The sequence below is a fragment of the Neltuma alba genome, unplaced genomic scaffold, assembly GCF_004799145.2.
Source record: "Neltuma alba isolate B1F8T4 unplaced genomic scaffold, ASM479914v2 tig00003346_pilon, whole genome shotgun sequence".
NCBI classification, from domain to species: domain Eukaryota; kingdom Viridiplantae; phylum Streptophyta; class Magnoliopsida; order Fabales; family Fabaceae; genus Neltuma; species Neltuma alba.
The window spans coordinates 408-18,205 of record NW_021633245.1 but is presented as its reverse complement, the minus strand read 5'-3'; the positions used below and the strand labels follow the sequence as shown (position 1 = coordinate 18,205).

The window sequence follows — 17,798 nt, the reverse complement described above, 5'->3', positions numbered from 1 at the left end:
GTAAGTGATTTTAACCTCTAATCTACTTTCTTTCTTGGGATTTCTGAGGATTTTTGGTGGAACCCTAGGATTTTCTAGGTTGTGATGAAACTGAGGTTTTTGACCGATTGTTTTGAGTTTAATTGATTGCTTTGGGTTAGTTTAAGTATTTAATCGGTGTAGTTTCCTTGGATTTAAAGAATCTTGAATTATTTTTGGAGTTAGGGTTTATGGAAATAGGTGATTTGGTATTGAGGATGACAATGTAGAGGTTGATTCTGAGTTTTGTGATTGGGGTTATGTTAAGGAGGGTTAAATTGGATGTTTAATCGGTTTAGATTTGTTGTTGGAACCTTAATTGCTCAAATAGATGTTTGGGTGTAGAATTCCTATAGTGGGTCCTTGAGGTTATGAATTTTAATTGATGTTTGGAAAGGAATTAAGGTGTTAATGGATTGGTATGACTTTGGAGTGTTGCCTTGATAGTTATACCCTTTGAGTTGGGTAGAGTTGTGATGAGAGATAGGAATTTTGTGTCCTCAAGTATTGTTTTGGCCACATTATTAGTTTGAAAGCTAATATATGATGGTTTTGTGTTTGTGTGCTTGTGTAGACCGGTTGTGAGTCTTGGTGGTGCACGGGGCCACATTGTCGGTTTGTTATTCCTTGCTCAGGCGAGAGGTAACCGCTTTCCAATCCTTAGTACTTGCTTCTGTGGTATTGTGAGTAGATTTGTGTTTTGTGCTCCAAGTAGTAATTGTGTTCAAACTATATGTTGTATATAAAAAGGGAAAACCGTCTTGTGGGGTTTTGATTGATGATGAATGAAATCTTGAAATTGTGAAGGATATGCCACTGAATGAAGTTACTTATGAGATGTTCAATTACTATTTGATTATGATTTGGGCATGATGCATGATTTGGGAATTGGTGAGAGTTTTTGATAGTTACTACCATATGGTAAGGCCTCCATTAATGCATGATGGTTGGCTTAGTACGTCCCCCATAGTGAGGGATAGGCCTTTTGACTCCCTACGTCCCCCAGAGTGAGGGATAGGCCTTTTATGGCTCCTTACGTCCCCCATAGTGAGGGATAGGCCGGCTTCGGCTCCTGAAAATCCCCCAAAGTGAGGGATTTGGTTGATGGAATTGCATCATTGCACTTGCATGAATTGTTGTGGCTATCATTATATATTATTTGTGAACTGCCCCACTTGACACCTCACGAGCACCTATTTAGTAGTACCTAGTATTGGAAAGGTTGGTTACTGAGACTTTGTCTCACCCCGTGGTTTACAATGTTTTTAGGTGAAGGTTCCGGGCATGGGCCATCGGGAAGAGACGCAGAGGCTTGAGCTTGGTTAGCTTTAGGCCTCTAGCATTTGTATATGTATGGCTAGTATATATTGTCACATTTAGGACTGCTTTTGAAATATTTGTTACCCGGCCTTGTTGTAAACTGGAGAGAATATATCTCCTTATTTTGGTTGGCCGGAGGCCATTGATAATGTCTTATGAAACTCTGGATTATTTTGTTGGGAATCTTTTAGATGGGCTGATGTGATGTGTTTTGTTACTCGGGCCAGAGGCTCGGAGGCCCAGTAGATGTAAATGAATTATTTCAGTTGCATGCAACGGTTTAAATGTGAATTCAAAATTATGCAAATTTCTTCCTACTATGGTAGTTCATTTAACAGATTTCCTTTTTACCATAGTAGTGATTTTTATGATGAGTTATAATGTTTTTAAAGTTAAGGGTTTTACACTAAACACCGAGTGACCCACGTGCTCCCATTGGCTTTGGAAAAAGAGGGGGTTTAAGCCGTCTGGGCTTGGAGCCTTCAAGGCTCCCATACTGAAGAGTGCCTGCCTAACCTCTTGTTGGGTCGGCCTTAGCCCCAACTCACGTGTGTCTTCAGAGGAGATAGTGGGGAACTGGCTTCCAAAGTTAATGTTTTAGATTGGATGGAAAGGGGAAGTAAAAAGCTCTTGGAAGTACTTTATCCCCATCTGTGTAACAAACTCATAATCATAGACCCATATCCCATTCTCATCCTGCAACGCTTCAAGTTTCCTTCTTCGTTTTCGAACATTTGTCACAGTATGGAAGTACTTGGTATTCTTGTCACCATCGTGATACCAGTTACATCGAGATCTTTGAAGCCACATCATCTCTTCTTGAGCGAGACACTTTTCCAATTCTACTCACACCTCATGTCTCTTCTGGTCTCAAAAAGGATCACCTTGAGCTTCGGTATTCAAAAACTCTACAGCTTGTGCAATCTTTAATTATATGCTTGTTTCATGTTTTGCATTCTACAATTGATCGATTTTACGGATAATCGTCATAGTCTCATAGATTGAAATTATGTATAACAAAAACATATGTATTTTTTAACTATAAAAGATGTTATTTTTGTCAATAAAAATTAATTTTTATTATAGTTAATTTTTTATTAAATTTGCTTATCAAATATAATAAGATATTAATTTTATAAAAAATAATGTCAATGCCACTTATATAAAATAAATGAATCAAATAATTCTTTTTTTATCTAAGTTGGTTTTAAAAACAATTGTTTCAAACAAATTTTTATTTTTAAAATTTATTCTAAAAAATAATTTTATAAAATTGCTATGAGAATAAGAAAATTGAGAACAGAAACAAACATATAATATTATCTTATTTTTAATTAAAATTTTGTACTCTTTATGAGGTAATTATAATTTTTTTTCAAGGGTTAAGGTGTATCCAACACCTTGAAATATTTTCTTGAGTGCATATAGTATCTTAAAGTATTTTATGGTATATCTAACATCTGAAATTATTTATCTAGTACCACAAAATATTATTTTAGGTGGTTCTAGCGCTCAAAAATAATTTTTGGTGCATCTAGCACCAAGACAAAAAAATACTTCAAGATGTTAGATGCACCTAAAAAATACTCTAGGGTACTGAATATACTACAAATTATTTTAAAATATTAAACGCACATGAAAAAATACCTCGAATTGCTAGATGCACATTGACCTTTTTTTTGAATTGTAAGTATTAGTATATATTATTAATTTATATGAGAAATAGTATTAATAAACTAAAACTTCAGTTTGAATTAATTTTACTACAAATATTTACATAGCGCATGTTTGGATTAATTTTGCTATAAGAATTTAAATAAAATCAAAATTAATTGAATTATAAATTATATATAAATGAAAGGACGCAGTTAATTACTTTTTATTTTTATGTTTGTAAAAAAATAAATTTTATTCTATTATTTTGTTTTTCAAAAAGTACTTATCTTGTATACTGCAACACTTACATATCATTTAATCAATATTCACGTTAGCCTAATAAATATATCATAAATATAAGAATTGAAGCTATAATTGAAGAAATTATAAAAATCTAATAAAAAAATAAAAAAATCAAATTAAAAATAAGATGAAATTACTTTTTAATAATACAGTAATAATAGTAGTAGTAGTAATGGTAAGTCCAAGGGAGACAGAGAGAGATTGACTTACCCCTCATTTAGATAGAGAGAAAATAAGAGAAAGAAGAAAACTTTGGGAAGACAATGAGGCTCAAAGTTAAATACACATTTAGTCCTCTAACTTTTATACAAGATGATGACATTGAGATCTTAAATGTTGATAAAATATTTTTAAATATTAATATATTAGGTTTAAAAAATCATCATTAGAACCTAATGAGTTTTGAGTTAACGGACAAAAAAATATACTTTTTAAAATTAACGGACTAAATTAAAATATTGTGTAAAGTTAAAAAACTAAATTTATATTTTATACTTTAACTTAGAAAATAAAAAGGAAACTCATTTTCCATTCATGGCTCCCTCTTTCATTTTTACATTATATTTTTAATATTTATTAATAATGCCGGACAATGTATAATTTATACATCTCATTTTATTATGTCTAATTTAAAAAATTATCTATTTTTATCTTTTTTAACTCATAAAATAATAATTTTTTCTAAATTATTTCTATGATTACATGAAAAATATATCTTTATAAAATAGTTTAATTTAAATTATTTGGTAATACTAATGTTAATATATTTTTCATTGTATTATTTAATTTGATTTTAAATATTCTTCCAGTTCTTAATGTAAGACATAATTTAAGAATTAATATTGGTTATATATGTAATACCTATTTCACGTGTTTATTATTATTTTTTTTAAACTAGCCCTATTAATATTATTTTAACAATAATTAAGTAGAAGAGGGAGTGAGAGAATTAAGAAAGATAATTATAGTGTTTTTAAAAAAATATTATATTAACTATTAACTAATTTTAGTAACATCTGTAATTTACTCAAATTATTAGTCAATCTATTACTATATAAAAGTAGAGTATAAAGCATGACTTACTAACGGACTGTCACTTGGCTTCACCAAAATGTAGATAAATGAATTTTTTTCTTTTTCTCTAAAGCCAAAATTTTATGTCCAACTCTCTATTTATGCATTATTCACCACCATAATGCATGTTCCTCTTTATTCCCATTACCTATCTCTTTTTGTGGTAGAATCAGTTAGTTATCTCTCATAATGTAATATTTTTTTATTTAAATGGTTTTAGTTGAATTCTTGGAACGTATTGTTTATTTATATTTTAGTTAAATTGTTTGCAGATAAATTTTTTATTTTTTATTTTTGTTAAAGTCACATTTCTACTCATGATCTCTCTATTTATGCGTTTTCCTTGGGAATTAGTTCGATCATATTTATTTGATTGCACATTTCATGTCTTTCTATTTATTTTTGCAAATAACGATTTTTTGTTAATGGTAGATAAATCTACTTTTTTTATAATTTTTTAATCAATTCAATTAATTCCAATTTATTACACAATTTATTGTAATTATCTCCAATAATGAGCCTTATTTTTTCAATTTTTTGTAAAAACAAAAATACCCTTTATATGCAAATATTTTAAATTAAGAAAAATAAATAAAATTATATAACTTCTCTTATCCCGAAAATCGTGGCATATATACGAGGCATGATGTATGTTCAAAATTTGAAATTTGATGGTATTATTTAAAATTAATTATGCTTGAAATTTAATTTCAGCTGGTCTATTAGTATATTGAAAATAATATCCCACACCCTAGATCTAAACTATATAAAAGTAGAGTATAAAGCATGACTTACTAACGGACTGTCACTTGGCTTCACCAGAATGTAAATAAATGGATTTTTTTCTTTTTTTCTAAAGCCAAAATTTTATGTCCAACTCTTTATTTATACGTTATTCACTACCATAATGCATGTTCCTCCTTATTCCCACTACCTATCTCTTTTTGTGGTAGAATCAGTTAGTTATCTCTCATAATGCAGTATTTTTTTATTTAAATGGTTTTAGTTGAATTCTAGGAATGTATTGTTTATTTATATTTTAGTTGAATTGTTTGCAGATAAATTTTTTATTTTTTATTTTTGTTAACGCCTCATTTCTACCCATGATCTCTCTATTTATGTATTTTTCTTGGAGATTAGTTCGATCATATTTATTTGATTGCACATTTCATGTCTTTCTATTTATTTTTGCAAAATAATGATTTTTGTTAATGGTAGATAAATCTACTTTTTTTTTTAATAATTTTTTGATTAATTCAATTAATTCCAATTTATTACAGAATTTATTGCAATTATCTCCAATAATGAGCCTTATTTTTCCATTTTTTGTAAAAACGAACATACCCTTTATATGCAAATATTTTAAATTAAGAAAAATAAATAAAATTGTATAACTTCTCTTATCCTGAAAATCGTGGCATATATGCGAGGCATGATGTATGTTCAAAATTTGAAATTTGATGGTATTATTTAAAATTAATTATGCTTGAAATTTAATTTCACCTGATCTACTAGTATATTGAAAATAATATTCCACGCCCTAAATTTAAACTATTATTTATACTTGAAATGTTTATTATTTTTTATTAATAATTTTTTTAAAATCTAATTCAAATGAAAAATTATTTTACTTCTACTATTGAGAATTAAAATTTATTTTAAAATAAAATAAAATATTAATTTTTAAGGAAAACAATCGATGTCTTTTATGGATTAGCTTAATCAAAATAAAATAAAATACAAACTTAAATATATTAGTCGAGATATTTTCTTTAATGTTAGTATATAATTTTAACAATACAAACTACTAAATTTCCTAGTATATTGAACAATGAACCTATTTTATATTTTATTTGACTTTTTTCTATTATTAATGATCTCAAATAGTGAATTTTCTAATTATCATTATGATAATCAACACATTTTATGTTTTATATTAAATACCTAATTCAATCTTAACTCCACGGGGTATGCGGATTTCAGGAGAAAACAACCAGTGTGCATCTGATGTTTGTGTATGGTAGGGGAGAGTTATGGGGGCTATGATAGTTACTCAATTATCACAGTTATCTGAATAACCATAAATGTTGCTGTGCACACTCCTCCTTTTTTTTCCACATGGATAACTAAGATGACAAGGCTATCACTCTCATAAGATTATATTGGAAGTCTTATTTTATTATTTTTTATGGCGGTGGTCACGAGGCTCCATTTTTACATTGAATATGGATATTTTGATATTGTTTTGGTAGTTTTATACTCCCTTCATTCCTTATTATAAGAGACATTTGATGCTTATGGCATGTTTCTATATATAAGAGACACTTACAAGTTGTCTCTACTTTTTTGTGTTGATTTACTATTTTACCCATATTTATTATCTCCAACTCACACACTCTCTCCCTCTCACTTCTCTTTCTTTTAATAATTTAATTGTTTTCTCTCATGCTCTCTCTCCTTATTAATGAGGGCATTTTTGAAAAAAAAAATTATACTTTTTACACATTAATTGTTCTTAACTAATTTTAACTTTTTTTGATCAACGTACTTCAGTTATTTGTCTCTTATAATAAGGAACGGAGGGAGTATTATTTTAAGTTTATATTATCAATTCCTGAACTAATTAACCATGGCAACTACTTTCAACTTATGGGAGTACATTTTTGTGTAGTTTTCAAAATATTTTAACTTACTAACCATTTTGTCTCCATTAATTTTTCTTGTATTAAATAGCCTACTTTTACAATACAGAATCAGATATCATATTTATCCAATATAATATTATTGACCATGACATTATCTGTGTAATTATTGAATATAATCAAATATTTGAGTTTCAATCCATTAACCCTTTTGTCTCCATGAATTCAATCTTTTTAAAGGAACATCCATTTATATACTTACATATATAGCATATTTCTAAAAATATTGATATTGATCTACCTTAACTATAGATTTCAAAAGCTTCATGATATTTTATTTTAAATTAAATTGAAATCATGACTTGAAATAGTAATATAATATTCAACTAATTATTTTGTGATAATTTAATTTTGGGAGAATTAGAGAGAAGGACCTAATATGTATAATATTTATTGGAAAGGATCTTAAAAACTATAATTGTTTAGAAGGACCAAATAGTAAAACGTAAATTTAAAAATACAGTTTTGCCCCTAAATAAATTCCCCACGTTGAACTTACCAAAGTCATAACATTCAACCATATTTTTATTTATTTATTTCATACTCTTATTTTATTTTTTTATACCAAAGTACTCTTATTTTTTTTCAGGCCATTATAAATTTATAAACCCAACCCTTAAAAATAAATTGAATCATATTGGTTATCAAAATTACAAATTTCAAATAAAAGTAACATATAGAAGTCATTATGTCAACGGGTATTTATCATAATAAAAGTGGCTACAATAATTTAAATGCCATAGACTAATAAAATTGAAAGAGCTATCTCTATTTAGGATTGATAAAAATTTGACCTAATAACACCAAATATCAAATATTAAATTAAAGATCTTTTTATTTGGGTTCAATGTTCATTGTGTTTTTTCCCTCTATTTTTTTCTTAATAAATTCTTAGTGTTCAATTTCGTACATAAAAAAAAAAAAAAGGAACTTGCATTATTTTAATGATTAATCATATCAAAGTCCAAGAAAAACATACATGACATGGCAATATTTACCACATGATGTGAATATATGAAGTGGTAACATTCATGAAAAAATTGCTACAATATTTCTTTACTTTTATAAGTTATGAATAAGTTATATATTGTTTATTATTATATTATTTTTAAAATTTGTAATTGTATTATTTAACAGGATTCAATTTAATCCTAAATTAAGGTTATAAGGCATGAAATAGAATAATAGTATGAAATAAATAAATAAATAACCATTAAACTTCGTAACTTTAATAGGCTCATTATTCTAAAAAGCCAAAAAAAGAGTTTTGTTAATTAAAAAATGATGGACAAATAAGTTAATTAGTGTTGATTATTAATTTAATTTTACTAATTAGAATTGCTTCCTTACTTTGTAATTTGAATCAGTTTGAATTCTCAATTATTTCATTCAAAAATAGGATAATAATAGGATGTGGTGAGAGAGAATATAGGAGATTTAGTTAGGGGCAAGTTAATATTTTTAAACTCATATTTGAGTATTTGGTCTTTCTAAATAATTACAATTTTTAAAATCCTTTTCAATAAATATTATCCGCAATTGGTCCCTCTCCCTAATTCTCCCTTTAATTTTTTATCTTATATAAAAGAAACTACCAATTCATATCTGTGTATTGCACATGCACTATACTAATTAAATCTTTTGTTAAAAAAACAAAAGAATATAATATATTTTTATATAGAAGGGTATTTAAGACATTCGGCTGTTTGTTTTACCTACTTTTTTTTTTCCCCCTCATTTTTTCTCGTCGATCCGAAATGAAGTTTTCACTGCTTCAGTCCAAAAAAAAAGTAATGAAGTTTCACTGCTCTCTCTTTTCTCTCCTCTATTCTTTTTTTCCCCTTTTCCTTCCAATTTTTTTCCCATCAAACGGAGTGATTTGAATTATTAGCTGATTCGTCCCTCGTCCTTCTCTCAGGTCGCGTGAGTGTCAGCGGTAATCAGCTTCCGTCGTCCTCCCCATTACCCAGCGAAACGGCAGCTTTGAGGGCAGCGCCGGACGGGAAGGTAGAGGAGAGAAGCCGTTTCCCTCACGGTCTTCGTTAAACCAGTTCGACGGCAGCTCTCCTTCTCTCTCGGTTAATCGTGTACGAAGGCGCCCTCCAGTGGTAAAATTTCACCTTGTAACCAACGCGGAACTCGGAACTCGGAACGCTTCTCCGTTTTCGCTCAAGTACGGGAAGATGTCGGTTCTAATCGTCACTAGCTTAGGAGACATAGTGTTGGATTTGTACACCGATAAATGCCCCTTGACGAGTAAAAATTTCTTGAAGCTTTGCAAGTGAGTCTAAACATTCCATCATTACATTTCTTTTATTTTTTAATAATTTTTTCTGATATAAATTACAATCTATTTTTGGGTTTGGCTATTCAACTCTTCTCCCACTGATTTTAAGGCATCAATGTTTAGTTCAAAACCCGGAACCCTGCTTCTTTGTTAACCATTTATCACGTTATGAATTTAACAATGGAGATGTTCAAAGATACTAGCTCGCTTAGATATGAGATATAACACTAGTTTGAGGCATTTTAGTATCTTTCCGATCCCCCAAATGAGCCCCAACAGTTTTATGTTGTTTGTTTTACTACTCCTGCACAACGATTTACACGAGGCTATGGTGCCTAAGACTTCCATCCTTCCAAATACTGCTGCTCATAACATAGTATGTGCATTTCAGAGTGCTTATTCATATGACAAATTCTTCATTTGATACATATTGCAAGCTCAGATCATGCTTTTTGGTCGTTAGAGGATTGAATAGAGCACATAAGAGACCGTATTATGGTCGCTTTAGTCTTGCTCTATTGAGCTGCGTATTGGCGTGTTATGAACATGCGATATGGTTACTTGATATCTAGTTCAATGATGGCTGGCTATGAGCCGTATGACTGTTTCCCTATAACTCCTATAGATTGATTCAATTCGCACATAAAAATAAGAGATATATGAGTGTTTTCCAATAATCAAATTACATGAAAGCGTTTTCCTTCTCATCTCTCACGAGGCCTTCAAACATCTTGTTTCAATAAATTTTTCTGGTGTTGGGAATAGAAATTTAATATTGTGATTCAAAATTATAATTAGAGTGGCAGGAAGTCAAGTCTGACTTGGAAGAATTGAACATATATATCATACTGTAAGCTTTTTGCAACTCTACACATATATTCAAAATAATGAGTGTCTATATATTGTACCTTGTTAAGCTGGATTCATATGGACGTTCATACTTGGTCTAGCATCATAACTAATTCTTTGTTACTCTGGACTTGGCCTAGGATTAAGTACTATAATGGGTGTCTATTTCACACGGTTCAGAAAGATTTCACTGCTCAGACTGGTGATCCAACTGGAATTGGGAGTGGTGGTGATTCTGTATACAAGTATGAAACCTGAACTTATAACTTTATAATTCTATTGCACTTTGAAGTTTGATCTAATATTTCTAACATCACTCTTTCTTTCAGATTTCTCTATGGTGATCAAGCTCGCTTTTTTAGTGATGAGATACATATTGATTTAAAACATTCGAAGACTGGTACAGTTGCCATGGCTAGTGCCGGAGAGAACCTGAATGCCTCCCAGGTACAAGATTAGTTTACTTCAAATGTTCTGTCAATCTTATAAGAGAAGGAGAAAATCTTGAATTAGTTTTTGCTCTTATCTTAACCTACTGTAGAAAATTGCTTTTGAATAATCATTGATTCAATTTAACTTTTACAGTTCTACATCACTCTGCGTGATAATCTTGATTACCTTGATGGAAAGCACACTGTAAGTATTTTCTGCTCTCATGCTTTAGTTGCATCACTGAGTACAATTACATCCTTGTGTTGAATCTTACTGAAAAATTTTCACTTCCATATTTTTGATGTTGTGCCTTCTTTCTTTTTTGTCCTTGTAATTTAACCATTCCCCACCCGCCTCTCTGTACGGCCTTAAAATGTTGTCATGAGATATACGATATAGGATCACACAGAGAGAGAGAGAGAGAGAGAGAGAGAGAGAGAGAGAGAGTGGGGGATTGAGATCTAATTTATAGCAATTGAAGGCCGGAAATCCTTCTGAAAGGATCTAAAAGAAAAGGTAGGATGTTCAATTAACACAAGAAGCATCCCCCCCGTCTGATGTTTGTGAAAAGAGAGAGTAGGAGATTGAGAGAGAATCAGAGAAGGTTAGAAGAAGAATTCAAGTCTGATTAATCTGTCTATAGGCAACACATAACTTGTATCAGAGTCCTCCCCCTTATTTATGTTTTAACCTAGGCTAATGGTCACTGGCACACAATTGAACATAATTAACTTATAACTGACATAGCTAATTCCTAGATTCACTCGTCTTTACATAACAATACTCCCTCCCCCAAAAAACCACCCTTGTCCTCAAGGGTTTAGAACCTGTTGCTGAAACTGATATAAGGGAACCCTTGTAGCCTCTTCATCTGGTAAGCTGTTCCATTCCACCAGAACCTCTGTTATGATCCTTCCTTTGCTTCTCCCAACCCTTTTATTCAGAATAGTTTCTTGTCACGTGTGTGTCAGCCACGCAGTAGGTTGATGCTGTTGCTTAACTGATGGATATGGACAAAGTTTAAGGAGGGATACATCAAAAACAGGATTTATCCTTGATTCTTGAGGAAGTTCCAGCTTAGAACCTACTGGAACAACCTTTTCCTTAACTCCATAGAGCCTTAAAGACCTTGGTGCAAGTTTCTGTGAGCTTCTTGTAGCAGCAGAAATTTGTATATAAATTTCAAAAACTCTCACTAACCTACTTCAAAATATCTATCAGTTCCCTTTGCATCAGCTTTTTGTTTCATCCTTTAAGATAGCCAATACTTCCCTTGCTGAGAAACTTCTATTTACAGCCTCAACAATAGCTTCTTTTGGTAAATAAGGAGCATGTGGTGGAGGCTTTTGCCTACAATAGCTCATAAGGAGTTGCTTCTGTTGCTGTGTGGAAAGTAGTGTTGTATCACCATTTGGCATGTGAAAGCCATTTACTCCACTCTTTAGGTGTCTCCCTACACATACACCTTAGGTATGTCTCGAAGCACCTACTTTGGATTGTCCATTGGTCCATGGGTGATAGGCTGAAGATAGCTTCTAATTGACACCTAAATCCCTTAACAATTCCTTCCAAAAGTTGCTAATGAACACAAGGTCTCTATTACTTATAATCTCAGTTGGTGCACCATGTAGTTTATAAATGTGATCCATTAAGTGCTGTGCAAGGGTGGCAGCTTTGTTGGGCGAGAAAATGGCAAGAAATGAGCATATTTGCTCATTCTATCAATGATACCTCATATGGTGTCCTTCTCTCCAGATTTAGGAAGGCCTTCAAGGAAGTCCATTGTGATGCTTTCCCAGATTTTGTTTTTAATTTTTAATGGTTGTAGCAACCCTGTTGAGGTGATTTCTTCACATTTCAGCTTGAGCATACATAGCAAGCCTTGATAAATCCTGCACATCCCTCATCATCATCTTCAACCAAAGTAAAGACTTTACCCTTTGATGGGTAGCCTGCATTCTGGAATGTTCTCCCCGTGAACATGCATGTAGCCACTGTAGGATTTGTTGCCTCAAGCCAGAACATTACCAACCACTATCTTGGCCTTCCCAAAAACTTATCATCCCAAGTATAAGCAAAAATGCTGCCCTTTTGCCTCTATACCCAGCAATTAGAGCCTCTAGATCTGCATCCACCTCCCAGCTCTCTTCAATCTTTCCACCTCCATTCAAGGAGTTGCAAAGAAACCTTATGTCATCGAAAATACTTTGGTTAGTGAACAACCATCTCACAATTCCCAGGGTGAAGAATTAAATAAAGCATTTTATAGGGTTTGAGTAGGTTATCAAGCATGAAACATCAAATTGTTTCGTGGGTTGATAGTTACGTTAAGAAGGCTAGTTGGTTAGTTATTAGCGTAAGTAGGGGAAAAAAGTGCGTAAGGTGATGTCTATTAATTGAATAATACACTTTTACATTTCTCATCTATCAGGATGATTAAACTTGGGCCTAGTTTTGTTTTACTTTTGCATTAATAAGAATTTTTATCCCTTTGGAATCCTTCCTATGATAGTGTTTGTCATTCTGGTTACTTTTCTGAGATGTGTCCATCATTGCAGGTTTTGTGTGTGAGGTAGCTGAAGGACTTGACACTTTGACTAGAATAAATGAGGCTTATGTAGATGACAGTGGGAGACCTATAAAAATATCAGGTTTTTATACATTCTACTCTGTATTTTTATTCTGTTGATATATTAATTTGATTATATTTGTACATTTCTGCATTCCCATATAGTTGCCACTTCACTTTTTTGAGATGTAATGTAATGTTTTTTCTGAATTACTTGAACAGAATCAAGCACACTTACATCTTGGATGATCCTTTTGACGATCCTCCTCAGCTAGCTGAGTTTATTCCTGATGCTTCACCAGAAGGGAAGCCAAAAGATGAGGTAATAGCTGATTGCAGCCCTAGATGTATGGCTTGAAACCAAGCAAACAATAGACATAGTTACTTATCAGCATGGCAAGGATTGTTTCTGGGAGAAAGACCCTTTTTTTTTTTTTAGGTAAAAGGAATGTATTGGAAAGGAAATTTATTTGTTCTCCCTCTTGTTTTTGACTTTTGGTACGCAAGCAGTCAGTCCATTTGTTGGCCTATCTTTGGTGTGTTTGTTTCTTTCATGGCTTATTGAAGGAAGCTTCTCTGTTATGTGCAGATTTGATGGTAGAGCTTGTTGTACAGTTGAATTAGTACTTTTTGCAAAATCTTGTAATCATTTTGTCTTTACTTTACAAGGTTATAAGTGGGCAATGATATTAGGTTAGCTTGATAAATTTAAAACTCTGATGCATTTGCAGTCAATCTGGCTCATTACGATTGATTCCATCTTATGTTCCTTGACTCTTTGGTAAACATGTCTGTTAATTAATGCGATTTACTAGATTCTTGATGAAGTTCGGCTTGAAGATGATTGGGTGCCCATGGATGAACAATTAGATCCAGCAGAGCTTGAGGAGGTTATTAGGAGAAAGGAAGCACATTCTAGGGCTGTTGTGCTTGAGAGTGTAAGTATATGAGACGCATTATTTTCACACATTGTCTCTGATGATATGATCCCATGTGTAACTCTCTCTTCATCCTTATTTTAGATTGGAGATATTCCTGATGCTGAGATCAAGCCTCCTGATAACGTGCTATTTGTTTGCAAATTGAACCCAGTTACTGAGGTGAGTGATCTTTCTTGTCGGGGTTAATGATTTCTATCCTGCCCCTATTTTCTCCCTTTTTTCTGAGTTAGTACTTTTTGTGTCTTTTTGATGACAACATCCTACTTATTTTCAATTTCAGGATGAGGACTTGCATACTATATTTTCACGCTTTGGGACTGTTGTGTCGTGAGTAATACCAACTACTGGAGCTTTTCAATTCTTTTAATAATTGCATTATGTATTTCTCATTTGAATTTGAAATATTTGATTATAGGGCTGAAATCATCCGTGATCAGAAGACTGGTGACAGTTTATGCTATGCTTTCATAGGTTAGTCTATATTTTGTCGTTGGTAATCTAAGAAAGAGCTTCATGAGTTATTTGACAGACACTTCTAATGAGCAAACAAAAACCTTACTTGTAAAATGAATTATGTACGTCTTAGCTGCCAAGATTCTTACTTATTTTCCATTAGATATGCTCACATTTGCATTCAAAATCGTTTTTGCTAGGGCACTCTATTATTTAGTTTAAACTGCACAAATCTACTCTGATTGTAGATAAATGGATGATTAGTGATTACTTTAATATAAATCAAGCAACAATCTTACTTACTTCTTATGACGGCAGAGTTTGAGGACAAGCAGGCATGTGAACAAGCATATTTTAAGGTTTGTATTAAGATGTCTTCTTTTCTGTAATGTTCTGTAAATTAAGACCAGTGTTTTGCTCCATGGCATTTAATGTTTTGATATTGCGGTTGGCTATATTGGCTTTTTGTCTATTTACTTGGTTGGCTTAAGTTTATTCTACATATGTACTATGAATTTGCTCAAGGTTCTCTCTCACATGGCATCTTGCATTTTATTCTTTTTTGAAGAAAAATCATTTTTGCAATGCCTTTTTTCTGCATGGTTGTCTTAGCTTTCAGTGATATTCTATCTGAATTTGAATTGTGCTTTTAGATTTTTAACTGGACTGGTAGTTTTGTTTTTTGTTTTTACCTATCCTGATTTTAAGATGGGCAAATTTTCGAGAATGTGACACAGAAATTATATACCAATTTACCATGCTATCAAAACTAATCATCCAGATTCCAGATACTATAAACCCGCAAATCAGTGTGATAGATACTTACATCTATTGTACTTTTTATTTTTACTTGCACAACTGGGTTTCCATGAAACAAAGCTCCGCCTTTAGTTTTTTTTGTTTGTTTTTTTTCTTTTTTTTTTTTGGGGGGGGGGGGGGGGGGGAATTAAAAGCATTACTAGGTTTCCTGGAAACCGAGTTGTGTAGAAAAAGTTGCAACAGATAGGTATCCATCACACCGGAATTGCAAGTTTACGGTATCTAGGTAATTAGTTTTAATTGTGTAGTATATTGTTATATAATTTTCTTGGGTTTTTGTGTGTGTGTGTGTTTTTTTTTTTTTTCCTTTTGGGGGGGGGGGGGGGCATCATGATCAATTTGCTTTCAAGACGTGTCTTTAATGATGATGTATTCTATGATTTTCTTTTCACCAAACAAAATGTTATTTCCTATCCTTGTTTTCTTCTCCCCCCAAAACTGCAGATGGATAATGCTTTGATTGATGATCGAAGGATACATGTGGATTTCAGTCAGAGTGTGGCCAAACTATGGTCACAATATAGGCGCAAAGATCAAACTGGTAAAGGTAAGGATAAGAAATATTTATTGTGTATAATCTGGCCGTTCTCAAGGTGTTATGCTGAATGTCTTTAGTTGTTTCTTTTTTTTTTTTTTGGGTTGGTATTTCACTATGCGTATTTGGATATAAAATATATTCTATCATAATCTTGACATGAAATCATGTGGCTGTAGGTAATGGCTGCTTCAAATGTGGTTCTACAAACCATATTGCCAAAGATTGCACTGAGGATGGTAAGAATAACCAAACGGCAAAATACATCTTGAAGGACGACAATGCTCAACGTGGTGGTGATGATGCAAGGTTTGGACTCACTATTGGTTGTGCTGGTCTCTGTTTGTGTATTCAAATGCGTGACTGTTGCTTCATGGTGCAGGTATGAAATGGTTTTTGATGGAGATGGTGAAGAGAGTCCAACGCAAGGAAAGGGACACAGAAGGCACGACAAGGATGAGCCAGTTGAGAGAAAAAGTATGCATATGGGTCACAGGGATCAAGAGATGGTAGGCTCAGGCAGCAGAGATAGATATGGTGATAGAAACAAAGGAAGATATGAAAGAGGTGCAAGAGATGTGGATTCCCGTGCAGAGAGGAAAGATGGGGAAAAGTATATAGATAGACATAGAGATGATGATGGTTATGGTCGGAAAGATGATCGAGACTCTAGGAGGAGATATGAGGATGATCGCCATACAGAGAGACGGGCTGGTGGAGATCATAGGCGAAAAATGGATACTGGCCATGTCGAGAGAAGGGATGACAAGGACAAGGAGTACAACAGAGATAGTGAGAAGAGAAGGAAGGGTGGTTCAGGTGAAGATGACCATGAAGACAGGAGGAGAAAGGATGACAGAGATCATAGGGCGAAACGAAGAAGACCGAGGCAGGCAAGATGCGAAGAACGAGTCCAGACAAAGAAAAGGGAATGCAGATGACGAAGAAGATTATAGACGTCGAAGGGAAGAACGTGGCCACAGAAGAAAAGATGTGGAGTTTGACGCTGATCGGCATAGGAGACATCGTAGTGACAGGAGATGACCTTCTAGCCTCCTTTTATCATAATCCATGACGTTGTATGTTTATTTTCCTCTGCAGGTGCTCCAAGTGCTAATGTTCATTTTGCTTAAACGGCAAGTGATATAAAGAAAATGACTACCGTATTTTTGGGGACAAAATACATGGTACTTTAGGGAGATACCAATTGAGAACAATTGAGTGATTAAAAACCCAGATTAGATACAGAGAATGAAGAGTTTATGAAGTAAGTGGAAATGGAAATGGCTAAGGTTTTGTTTGGTTCAATAGAAGGAAGGGGAGGGGAGGTTTATTCAAGGAAGGAGAGGAGGGGAAGGGAGGTCATAGGTTTGTTTGGTTGAAGGGGAGGGAAAGAGAAGAGAGATTTCTTGTTGGTTTATAAGAGAAGAGGAGGGGAAGTAATTATAAATTGACAAATATGTTCTTATTTTTATATTTAGACTGTTTTATTCTTTTATTATAATATTTATATCAAAATTATTATTTTTTAACTTATCAATTTCAAAAAAACCAATAACCTCACTTACATGTGATTTAAAAATTAGAAAAAACTAAAAAAAATTAGGAAATATGATAAAAAGTTTAACATTCTATCTCATTAATTTTGTATTATATGAATTGATACATATTAATATATTATATAATTATAATACACACGTTATGATATGTATATTAATATATATGCATGTTTAGAACCTATGTGAGATTATAATATACATGCTATGATATACATTTATAATATACACATGTAAAGAGATGTATATATTATATAATTATAATATTATATTATCATTAACAA

The 17,798-nt window shown here is 32.4% G+C and overlaps 1 protein-coding gene across 1 annotated transcript; it reads left to right on the top strand.

The window, feature by feature from the left end:
• Positions 1–9,218: 9,218 nt before the first annotated feature.
• On the top strand, positions 9,219–17,157 carry LOC114741294 (peptidyl-prolyl cis-trans isomerase CYP59). Its single transcript, XM_028929547.1, has 14 exons — positions 9,219–9,354; positions 10,350–10,454; positions 10,539–10,656; positions 10,795–10,845; positions 13,270–13,292; positions 13,433–13,532; positions 14,026–14,148; positions 14,233–14,310; positions 14,432–14,478; positions 14,567–14,622; positions 14,923–14,963; positions 15,868–15,970; positions 16,138–16,267; positions 16,341–17,157. The coding sequence occupies exons 1-14, from the start codon at positions 9,257–9,259 to the stop codon at positions 16,897–16,899; spliced, it is 1,632 nt and encodes a 543-aa protein (XP_028785380.1). The 5' UTR covers positions 9,219–9,256; the 3' UTR covers positions 16,900–17,157.
• The last annotated feature ends 641 nt before the right edge of the window (positions 17,158–17,798 follow it).

Coding starts and splice junctions, on each gene's coding strand:
- LOC114741294 (XM_028929547.1), top strand. CDS start 9,257: ATGTCGGTTCTAATCGTCACTAGCTTAGGAGACATAGTGTTGGATTTG. Junction 14,149..14,232: donor GGGCTGTTGTGCTTGAGAGT/GTAAGTATATGA, acceptor TCCTTATTTTAG/ATTGGAGATATTCCTGATGC. Junction 14,964..15,867: donor GTGAACAAGCATATTTTAAG/GTTTGTATTAAG, acceptor CCAAAACTGCAG/ATGGATAATGCTTTGATTGA.